Below are 12,055 nucleotides of genomic sequence, written 5' to 3'. Positions count from 1 at the left end.
ATTCTCACAAAGGGACTTCCTTCTCCTCGATTCCATTGGCTTGTATCCAAACTCATGTGGCGTTTCCCCATGCATTTGAGGGGGATGTAGAGTAGTAAATGCAACAATAGATGCAGCAGCAAGTGCTGCACGATGATGCAGCTGCCACTGATGACTAATGAAGGAAGATAGTGCAACGGCGGTGTCGTTTTGAGTTCAATCCTCAAAGTTAAGAGATCAACCACAAAACACACCGTATCACTTAAAGAAAATGTGAAACGCAGCTTTTGGAGTATTAGACAGTTAGTTAGCTTTTAATTTACTATTAGGCACGTGTGTTTAGCTGTTAAATCAGTTATAACTAATTTTGTTATGTTAGGCCTCTCTCTCTCTCTCTCTCTCTCTCTCTCTCTCTCTCTCTCTCTCTCTCTCTCTCTCTCTCTCTCTCTCTCTCTCTCATCTATGTGTATATAATCATAAATAGACTCTTATTATGTAATTCATTCAACCATTTTATGCAATTTATTGAAGTATTCTCTAGAATATTCTCTTAATTTCTTTAGGACCATCAGATTATTAAAAAAAAAAATGAAAAAAGGGATTTGAATGATCTACTGGAAATACTCCAATAGTCATATAGATACTAGCTTTCTTCTATTTGATTGAGTGCTCTATTGTTTATTTCTCTATTTTGAAAAAACTTTTACCTTCGATTATGCTTTGATATTAAGTTTAATGATGCACGAAAATCAGTAGGCTGAAATACTTCAGGCTATGGTAATGGTTGTAAGTCCTAAAAAGAAAAGAAAAAATTGTCAAGGGTGACCAATGTAACCCGGTCAAGGACCCTCCAACGGTTAAGTCAGTTTTTTCTCTAGAACACAAGAATGAGAAATTATGAATAGTAGAACTTACCTTGGGTGAATAGGACTTGTTCCTTTTATAGAGAGTTAGAAATGGGTTTACTTGTTCGGATCCACCATAATCATGGGTGATGTGGGTGGTTAATGGAGGAAATGGGAAACGTGGAGCGGCTTATGGGGAATTCTCTCCACGTTTTAGGAGTAATGCATCATGGTCTGATTACATGGAACCTTATGAGAAGTTTTCTTGTAGAATTCACTTAATATCTTCTGGTCGTCCATGCTCTTGTGTCAGTCCTAGACGACCATCATGAGATTGAATGGTCTTGTTATTAATGGACAAGTATTGGTCATATACATGATGCCATTGTTGGGCTTCTCTCTTAAGCTTTTCCAGACGCAATCAGGCTATGAACATGGTTTGATTGTCTGGACGACCACTATGGAAAAATCTTGTATACTTGAGCCCCCATCAAAGTTCATTAGGAAGAGGTCTCTTCTATGCATCCATGGCAAAGAAATATCTCTCCTAGGAAGCACGGGTGCGGATTCGGGTGCAGGTGCAGTGCAACGACTCGACAATTTTTGAAAAAGTACGATGCAGGTGCGGCGAGATACGTTTATTAATAATTTATTAAATATATTTTTATTTACAAATTATTAAATATATTTTCATATAATGGTAAACATATACCAATTTAAGAGCAATAATCACTACAAATAATTCAGTAATTTCAATTTAAATTATTTAACCTACAAATAATTTGACAAATATATAATATGTTAATAACTAAATAAAAAATCAACTCAAGTTTTTATTTATTTATATAATTTAACATGTGTTTCAGCCAGTTCCGACCCATATCGACCCGAATCGACCCGAATCGACGCGAATTAGAGAACGAAAAAAAAGTGGCGAATCGACATGTTGACCGCGAATCGGTGCGTCGACACGAGTTGAGTGCGGGTGTGGGGGCCCTGGAGCCACACCCATGCTTCCTAGTATCTCTCTCACAACACTTTGAGTATTTGTAATTAATAATGATAGAGAGAAAAATAAGTGATAGAATTAAATAGATTAGTTGATTTGGCAAGCAATAAATATGCAATGTTGACATGGCCAGTAGTGTTATTTTAACCATTATAAAAGATTTGGAGTTCCAATTAGCTCAACTAGTAAAGTCTCTGATGGTTGAATAAAAGATCTGAGATTCAATCCCCACCTACACCAAAAATCGATTGGTGTCTTAGTTTGATGATAAAGAGTATCATCAGGAGCGTACGTTATAGGTTGAAACTCTCTCTAAAAATTTAAAAAAAAAAGTGTAAGTTGAACTTATTTCATATAACACAAATTTATAATCTAAAATAAATAAATAAATTATTAATTATTTGTTTTGAAAAGGATCTTTGTTTTTTTTAAGAAGAATCTTTGTTTTTTTGTTTGAAAATTTTTTCAGAAGAATCTAAAATAAAATTTGAAATATATTTATATATTATAAAGTAGTCATCCAAAATATTAAATATTCAAAAGGGCCAAAAATTCACATTATTATTTCATATAATGTGAATTTATAATTATATCTATAATCTAAAATAAATAAATAAATTATAAATTATTAGTTTTGAAAAGGATCTTTTTTTTTTTTTACGAAGAATCTTTTTTTTGTTTGTTTGAAAATTTTTTCAGAAGAATCTAAAATAAAATTTAAAATATATTTATATATATTATAAAGTAGTAATCCAAAATATTAAATATTCAAAAGGGCCAAACATTTCTCTCTTTTTTACTTTTTTTTTTTTTTTTTTTAATTTTAAATGTGGTGAAAGAGTCAGGGGGGCCGTCCCCGAATTACTGCCAAAAACAAAAAGATTCCATACAAATTAATATTCATCTGTTCTGGTCAGGAGTTTTTTTTTTTTTTTTTTTTGACTTTTATAATAAGTGTATTTTTCGGCTATAATATTCAGTCATATTATACAGTAAACCATGCTAAAAAGTCTACATTATTCAACTAAAGACGCAACCAATTGAAATGTTTTGATTGGCCAAACAACACGTGGTCATGACTCATGAAAAAAGAACGCAACACTAAGACCTTGTTTGGTAAGTAGGACAGAAAAGTAAACAAGAAGAAAAAAAAAATTAAGGTTATAGTGGGATATAAATGTATATGTATATTGTCATTAATATTATTATTATTATTTTTTTTTTTTTGAGAATCATATTATTATTATTTTTAATTAGATAGACTTAGTACTCTTTTGGAGTTTTAAGTCATCAAAGAAAACAAATCTTCTAGTTGATGTAGACTCTTCTTTGGACAAAATTTGCTTAATAGTACTTTTTTAGAAAAAAATTGGGTGAATAGTATATGTTTGAAGTTTTTTAGTTAGTTAGACTGTTTTTGGAAGTTAAGTTTGACAAACTCGAGTTTAGGTTGGAAATTGAGTTTGACAAACTTGACTTCCAAGCAATATTGATGCATCCTACTTGGTCCTGCTTGGAAGTCGAGTTTGTCAAACTCAACTTCCAGCCCAAACTCGAGTTTGCTAAACTCAACTTCCAAAAATAGTTTAACTAACTAAATAACTTCTTTTGTGTACTGCTTTCCTAAAATTTTTCTAAAAACATACTATTTGGCAAATTTTGCCCTCTTGCGAGCCTTTGTTCTCTAGGATATGCCCCTTTCTTTGCATATATTGTTTCTTTCTTGCACATACTTCAACAACAATAAAAGTCTTAATTCCCAAAATTTAGATGTCAACTATGGATCCTCAACAAATCAATTATGGCTAGTCACATATAGGAGACACCCAAATAGTAATGCAGGTCAATGACTTCAAAAACCGTTGCATTACAACATGGAACATTTTATTTATTTATTTATTTATTATTATTATATATAAAATGTTCTTATTTAATTCTTCAACAGTTTTTTTTTTTTTTTTTTGGTTTTTTCTTAAGCATAGAATTGCTTCTTACATATGCCATTTACCTTTCTTGCAACTTGCACCAATTTTCATTCATCATTTAATTTTGAATCATAAATACATCTGAGAAAAGTTCTTACATTAGCAAGTGAAATTGTTCATCATATTGCAGCTCCTTTCACAATCTATAGAAAAGAAGGCTCAAATATCAACCAGACACAAGAGGAACGCGCCATTTATTCTTTATGATAAAAGAGAGAAGGCTTTCTGCTTTTGTACAACAATTCAGTTATTCAGTTAGACAACATGCTCTCAGTCTCTTTTACGAAGCCATCTCCGGTCCAATCTTTGTCCGACTGTAAGCCTTTCCTTATAGCTTTCCTCTGTTGAATTGCTTCTTGTTGCCTTCGTACCAAATCCATGTGAGTAGTAAAATACTGAAGAGAAACCCTGGAAAACCAACACATAAAGAAAGATAAAAAAGAGTAAAATTCCTTATCCCAAAAATTGTTTTATTACAGTTACAGTTGCAGTTCATAAAAATGGATTCTCAAATAATGTGCATACCCCCTGAAATCTTCTATTGATGAGAAATTGTGTGCTTTCATAAAATCCTTCAGCTCAGCACATAGTTGATTTACGAGGCCATACCCATGCATCATAACCCCAGTACAGACCTACAAACAAAAATTGATGAATACACATGCAATAACGTATAGGATTTTCTTATGCAATGTGCTTTGCATTATCTGATATAGAGAATTAAAAATAATAGCATAAAATAACTTTTGAAATAGAGACTTTTGGAGACCAAAGATTGCTGCCACCAGTAGCATCAGCACTTGGAAGTGCGGCAGATCATATTGCATGAACTAGTTTATGCATGGTGACAATCAAGGATATCTTACAAAACTTACTTGTTAAACAGGCTTCTAAAATAACAACCATCGTGAGAGAACAAGAAACTTCTGTACTTTTCCCGAGTTTTTCATATATTGCCCCTAGACTATGCACTTTGATACATTTAAACCAGTTCTTCCACTTGTAGCATTTAAGTTCGTCTTAGTGGTAAAAAGTCTTTGTTTATTCATTATTGTTATCAAGTCTCAACATCATCAGTATGCTTAGACATTGATCAAGAACAATGTCATTCCAAATGCCCTTTCAAAATACAGCTGCTATGAAGGTCGTGAATACTACAGACCTGAGAAGAACCCAAATTTTGAACACTAACAACGGTTTTCAAATTCCAACTGTTTGGCATAAAGATATTTTTTTTAAAGGAATCATTATGCCTATAATATGTTAAAACCGGTACCATAATGCATTGTCAGAGTAAATTAGACTATGAGCATCAAGTCAAATTGATAGAGCTCTAATACATATATACTTGAGAAAGTTCCTTGTCCAAAGTCTGGTGTTAATTCTAATTTCCAATCTGGTTATTGGATGCAATGATATTGTGTATATAAAGAGACTATGGAAGTTATTTCCTTTTACCTGAACAGTATTTGCACCAAGAAGAATAAATTCGGCAGCATCACCACCCGTCTCAACACCTCCAATACCAGACAGTGAGAAGTCCTTATCCCCAAACTCTGACTTCATCATTTTTGCAATACTCATAACTTTTGCCAGAGCAATAGGATGAACGGCCTTTGAAGAGTAGCCCCCAGGAGTAGAGTATCTGTAAACAAAATTTAAGCACATGAACCTTCATTCGCTGAATGTTAATCAATGCAAAAGTGCCATATTGCTCAAGTTGAGATTGCAAACCCCTCAACACAAGGCTCTGGACGTAAGGTGTCAAGATTTATTCCCATTACGCTCATTATAGTGTTAATAGCAGCTATGCCCTCGCATCCTGATCTTAGAGCCACCCTTGCTGGCTATATATAAGAAAGTAAGTTTGATATCACTACCAGTAAAAATCCAATTATAACATTGCTGTACATGAAAGTAAAGACACATTTTGTGACATGCATCTAGAAGGAAAGAGAGAGAAAATATAAATGGGAAAAAAAAAAAACTTCGGAAGTACATTTTTTTAACTCATTTATTATGATATATTCTCAAGAAAAGAATGGGGTAACATGTGAAGAAGGGTGCTTCATCGTTCTTGAATACTGTAACATGTTAAGAATGACACTTGATCCCCCATTCTCTTTTCTTATTCATAGGGAAAAAAGGAAAAATCATCAATTCAACTAGGCAATTGTTTTATAATTATAGAATCTCCTACAATCAGGGGAGGTCAGTTTTTTTCTTTGATAATGTAATTGTGGTTTGAAACACCAATTCAACAAGGAAATTATTTCTCTAATTATTCATAAATCATTGTCTTATGGCATAACTAAAAAGAGAGGGGGGGGGGGGGGGGGGGAGGTATTGAATAGTTAATTCTTCTTTGTCACTGATTCATCAACTTTATCGATCATAAAGATTTCAGCTCTGACTTTTTTCCCCATTCCAGCAACAAAATCATGCATTAGTAACACCATGCAGGATTTTTTGCACAAATTTATTTGTCCTCAGTCAAAATTTTTATCTGTACACAGAAATCCCACTCCTCCAGACCTCCAGTTTTTATATTGTAAGAGCTTTTAGAGAATGGGTCATTCAAAATCTTATATGAGTTGATTTAATATATAAAATAGTAAGCAGGCTAGCACTTTGACAAAGAAAAAATAATTATCTGCCACCCACTGCATAAAAAAGGTACCAAATTCAAGTCAATTGATCCAGCTGATGCATCATTGATATTGACTTGATGTGGTCCATATAACTAGTTGCTGGTAATTTTTAGTATAGGAGCCATCAGTCATCCATGATCCAACATCAAAGCAATTCAATATATAATTCAATGTCTGCCAGACACATTTGCCTCTTAATGTATGGATCAGACACAATACTAATGAGAAATGGTCAAGAAAGAGATATACAGAACAAAGATGTAAGCCACAAATGCATCACACATGCGGCGCCTACCTTCTTCACACATAAACTATAAGAGATAACTAAAGGAACAAGAGAAAAAAGCAAACGAACCTGTGATATATCAGTGATGTTAGGAGTCATCTTGGCCCAAACAGGAACTGTAGCTTTGGCATTTACCCATCCACAAACCTCTTCTAGAAGGGCACAATCTTGCCCAACTGCAGCACCCATTTTGCGCTCTGGCATACCATGGGGACATGAGAAGTTGATTTCTAAGGCATCCTAATAAACAATGTCACCAATTTCAGATAACCCCCAAAAAAAAAAAAAAGTACACATCAAAAGCAAAAATATACAAAATTAAGCCAAAAAAATTGCTTACAACTCCAGTTTGCTCGACTCTATCAATAAGTTCCTCCCAAGCGGCTTTGTTATATTCCTCCATAATTGAAGCAATGAGAATCCTATCTGGAAACTCTTCCTTTAATTGCTTGAATTCATTCAACATAATATCAAGTGACCGATCACTTATGAGTTCTATATTCTCCCACCCAATAATTTGTCCTTTGGCTTTTGCCGATCCATTGACCCCTGCTCTTAAACGCGCATACCGAGGTGTCACGTTTATCACTTTAGATGCATCCAGTGACACCTGGTAACATGTTCAATTCAATTAACATTAAACACTTCAAATTTTGTTCAGTTAACTTAACAAACAAAAGACCCAGATTTTCAAAGTCTGTTTACACCCAACAACCAATCGGTGTTTGTTTTCACGTGTAAAAAGTAGTAAATTTTCATGAAAGAGAAAGAGAAGTCTCACAGTTTTGGCAATCACAGCACCCCAGCCTTCCTCAAAGGCTCTCTTCATGACGGTGTAGTTGGTCCCAGGTGGACCAGAGCCGATAACAAACGGGTTGGGCATGTGCAACCCATTGACAGTGACACTAAGATCAGGCTCAGCCTGAGTCTCAGACGCAAACACCTTAAACCCAACTCTAGTGGGTCGAGCCCAGGTTGTCCTTGGACGAGCCCTGGCGAAGTCAGCCACCGAGTTGTTGGTCCTGATCTGAGTAAAACTGAGGGAAGCCATGGATCATGAAAGTCGAAAATTGAAAGAGAAAGAGGGAATACAGGGAAATGTGATAAGGATGAGAAATAATAAAACAAGAAAAGTAAAGGAGACGGTAGAGTTTGAAAAATCGGTGTCTGAGTTGTAAAACTAATATGAATATCGATCCTTTGGGACACGAAACAACGTGATGGTGTGGTGGAGTGAAATTATGGGAATCTTCTAGCATTTGGGCATTGAATAATCAATAATTGGAGTTCAATTGGTTGAATATTTTAGTATTAGGAACATTAAAATATCATTCTGGATATATAATAATGGATTCTTTTTTTCTTTTTCTTTTTTTTATAGAAGAGTTAATGGATTCTTAAATCTTAATTTCTTATTATACCACCACTGTTTAAAATTATTATTTTTTTTTTTTTTTTTTTAGAATCTCCACTGTTTTAACTTTTAGTAAATAGTAATAAAAAAAATTAAAAATCCTAACAAACTACGTCTCATTCTTTTTTTAATTTTTTTTGTTTTCATTTGTTTCTCAATGTGCTTCTCTGTTTTGTTGTCCACTTTCCTTGCATATTCCCTCAGTTGTGAATTTTCGCTCAATTTAATTATATATTACTGGCGCGTAATCCACCGTTCATACATACTAATAGATGCATTTAAAATTATATATTTTTATAATAAAAATATAAATAATTAGTTAAATTATTTTTTAAACAAGTAAAAATAATTAGGCACATGTTAAAATTCTTATTTAAATTTAATACTACAACTTATAATCATTTTTTTATAATAAGATAGAACATGTAGTGATCTTTGTTGTGTGGTGATTTTTATTGAGTAAATGTGATTAATTATATATATATATATATATATATAATTCATTAATATTAGACTCTTAGTATTTTGCCACAAAGATTAAAAAACTTAATTATACACCTGGCACAAAATTAGCCCACAATTGAATTCTAATTTGGAATCAAATTGAATTTTCTCTAAATTTTACTTTAAATATAGACTAGCATGTAACACATGTATACGCATGGATACATAAAATAAACACATTTTAAAAAAACTAAAATGCAAAACCCACCATCTAAATTTCTCCAAAATACATTTCAGTTCTATAATTTTGTTTTCGTTCATTTCAATCTTCTAAGTTTCAAATTTATTCAATTAATGACTTTTCATCAACATTTTGTTAAAAATTTTTGAAAAAAAAAATCTGGAAAATATTCTTCAATCATTAATTGAATTTTTTTAATCTAAAAAACTTGAAGAAAAATTTAAAAAAATGGGAAAATTAACCACAACATATAACAAAAGTTGATGGAAAAGTCTTAAATGAATAAACTTGAAAGTTAATGGATTGAAATTTCAAAATGAACTAAAGTAAAGTTAAGGAACTGAAATGAATTATGGTGAAACATAAAGGGTGAGTTTTGCATTTTAACCTTTTTTTTTAGTCATAAAAATATACATAATACTGATTGAATTATTAGAAAAAATAAATTTAATTAGATGCATATTAAAATTCCTTCCTGTCTAAGTTTAATACTACTCGTAATCATTTTTATTCTAATTCTAATTTTTAATAAGATAGAAAGTGCAGTGATTTTTGTTGAGTAAATATATGATTGGTTTTTTTATATTTTGTTAATATTGGATTCTTAGTATTTTGCACTCATTAACTCACTTGACACAAAAATTAAAAAAACTTTAGTAGACACATGACACAAAATTAACTCACAATTGAAATTTAATTTAGAATCTAATTGAATTTCCTTAAAGACTTTGGCTTTATGTATATATAAAATAGACATCATTATTATACTTTTAATTTGCTTTAATAGTAGAACTATAGAAGTACAATTCAGTGGGGACTAGGTAACTATGCAATATTTCTTGGCAAACTTGCTCAAAGTGTGCTATATGAAGGGATTAATACACTTTGTTTCTCATGTGGTAGGATTGGCCACAAGTTAGAATCATGCCCTTATACCATTAGAGAACACCCTAAGGAGTAGAATGTGGAACATAATACTAGGCCTACAGATACGCAAAATGCCCAAAGGGTGGACGGAACAAGGGAGGCAGGGAAAATGCAAGAAGATTATGGAGAGTGGATGGTTGTCAGCAGAAGGAAAACTAACAATAAAACAAGGAATAAGCAACACTCGCTGGAGATGAGTCAATCGATGGAACCAAGCTCGACGCAAACTTCCATAGCCGAACCTAGAGTAGCGGTGCAGAGCAGGAAAGATGGCAAGAGGAAAGCTCTGCACACACAACTTGTCGTGTTTGTTAGGTTCTAAAGTGTAGAACTTTATGTATTTAGAACTCTAATTTGTATTGTTGGCAAACCATGATCAAAACAATGTGTTTAGAAGTGTTTAAAGCTAGCTCAAAGTTGCATGTTAATGTAAAGTTGGAATCAAGTGTAAAGCAGAAAGCAGTGTGGCTTTCAGTCTGGCTCGATCGATCGAAGCTTAGGCTCGACCGATCGAATGTCGGGCATATTGCTTTTCTGCAGAATTTTCCAACTCAGCCCTAGTTGTTTTAAAACGTTTTTAGGGTTTCTTATTTATCCTAAGTATAAAAGGCAAACCCTAGCCACGTTTTAGTGTTGCTCATATTGCGGTTTGTGTAAATCGCTTGTGAGATCTAGAGGAGCTTTCCTTTACACAAACTTAGGGTTTTCAAGGAGGAGATATTCTCTACACCTTGATGATCAAAACGGTTGCTGCCATTAAAGCTTAAAGAATACACAAGCGGGGGTGCTTGTAGCTGGTGGGAATCCAAAGAAAGAAGGAGTCCGTGGATTCGGAGCTTGCACGTGGTCGTGTCAGTAAGTTCTACTGGTTGGTAGCATTAGGAAGTCGAGCGGGGGTGCTTGTAAGTCCTTTTGTATGAACTTCGATTCTTTCTGATAGTGGATTCAAGTTTACCTTGAGGATAGCTAGGTCAAATCCTCCCCAGGTTTTTACCGGTTTGGTTTCCTAGGTGATCATATCGTGTGTTATTTATTTTCCGCTGCTTTGCATGATTTGATCTTTATTATTGTGATAACCTAGACTTGTTTGATTGGACTAAGTAACAACTTGGCTAATTACCTAGGTTTAATCAATTGTTTAAGGGGTCTAAAAACTGTCAAGTGGTATCAGAGCAGGTAGCTCTTTTTGTTGTTGATCCTTTGATCACTGAGCTGATCCTTGACCCCTGTTGTCATGGAACACGGACACTCTCTAGTTGTTCCTCTTCACTTTGATGGGAATAATTATGCTTACTGGAAAGTAAGGATGAAAGCCTTCCTGAAATCCATTGATGAGAGGGTGTGGAATTCCATTGAATACGAATGGGAGAAGCCCACTACTCCTGTTAGTGAGTGGCAAACTTCTCAGAAAGAAGCAGCTTCGTTTAATAGCAAGGTTATGAATGCGATTTTTAATGCTGTTTCTATGGAGGAATTTAAGAGAATCTCGAATGTTGAGATCGCTCATACTGCTTAGAATATCCTCCAGACTGTGCATGAAGGCACAAAGGCTATCAAAATAAATAAACTGCAGCAATTGACTTCTAAATTTGAATGCATTAGGATGTCTAATGATGAATCTTTTGATGAATTCTATGCAAAACTGAATGATATTGTTAATTCTGCTTTTAACTTGGGTGAAATCTATGATCAACCTAAAATTGTTAGGAAGATTCTTAGATCTTTGACTAAAGACTTTAGACCCAAGGTGACTGCCATTATTGAAAGCAAGGATGTGGACTCCATCCCTATTGATGAGCTTGTAGGATCTCTTCAATCCTATGGGTTGGATCTAACCAAAACTTCCAAATCCAAATCAATGACTCTTAAGTCAGTTGATGATGTTAATAATGGTAGATTTGATGATGAGCTCTCTGCTATAGAGATTGTCTATCTTGCCAAGAACTTTAGAAACTTTCTCAGGAATAACAATAGAAAGGCAAGAGGCACAAACACTGCTGAACCTAGAAATTTTAGGAAGTATGATCCCACTAAGGTTAATAACAATGATAAACCTAGAGAAAGAGTAGGTCAATCTTCCAATAATTCTTTAGGCTCTCAATGTTTTGGATTTCAATGGTATGGACACTTGAAATCTGAATGTCCAACCTACTTGAAGTCTATGGGTAAGGCTATGGCTGTAACCCTTAGTGATGGTGAAGTTTCTGATCATGATTCTGATTGTGATGAGGATGGAAACTTCATTGCTTTCACTGCTACTGTTGTAGTTGATGA

The 12,055-nt window shown here is 33.6% G+C and overlaps 1 protein-coding gene across 1 annotated transcript; it reads right to left on the bottom strand.

Annotated features, from left to right (window-relative positions):
* Window positions 1-3,842: 3,842 nt before the first annotated feature.
* On the bottom strand, window positions 3,843-8,039 carry LOC126701668 (dihydropyrimidine dehydrogenase (NADP(+)), chloroplastic). The gene is made up of 7 exons (XM_050399972.1): window positions 7,537-8,039; window positions 7,096-7,365; window positions 6,825-6,995; window positions 5,553-5,665; window positions 5,277-5,463; window positions 4,344-4,453; window positions 3,843-4,226 (listed from the first exon to the last, which is right to left on the bottom strand). Exons 1-7 carry the CDS (start codon window positions 7,804-7,806, stop codon window positions 4,070-4,072), a joined length of 1,278 nt encoding a protein of 425 aa, XP_050255929.1. The 5' UTR covers window positions 7,807-8,039; the 3' UTR covers window positions 3,843-4,069.
* Between the last annotated feature and the right edge of the window lie 4,016 nt (window positions 8,040-12,055).

The sequence above is a fragment of the Quercus robur genome, chromosome 10 (assembly GCF_932294415.1).
Source record: "Quercus robur chromosome 10, dhQueRobu3.1, whole genome shotgun sequence".
Taxonomy (NCBI): Eukaryota; Viridiplantae; Streptophyta; class Magnoliopsida; order Fagales; family Fagaceae; genus Quercus; species Quercus robur.
This window is presented reverse-complemented; position numbering and strand designations above follow the sequence as displayed.

Bases quoted from the DNA above. Each gene is read 5' to 3' on its own strand.
- LOC126701668 (XM_050399972.1), bottom strand. From the start codon at position 7,806: ATGGCTTCCCTCAGTTTTACTCAGATCAGGACCAACAACTCGGTGGCT. The intron at 7,366-7,536 runs GTGAGACTTCTC...ACATGTTACCAG, and splicing joins GTGCTGTGATTGCCAAAACT to GTGTCACTGGATGCATCTAA. The intron at 5,666-6,824 runs GTTCGTTTGCTT...TCTTATATATAG, and splicing joins ACATCACTGATATATCACAG to CCAGCAAGGGTGGCTCTAAG.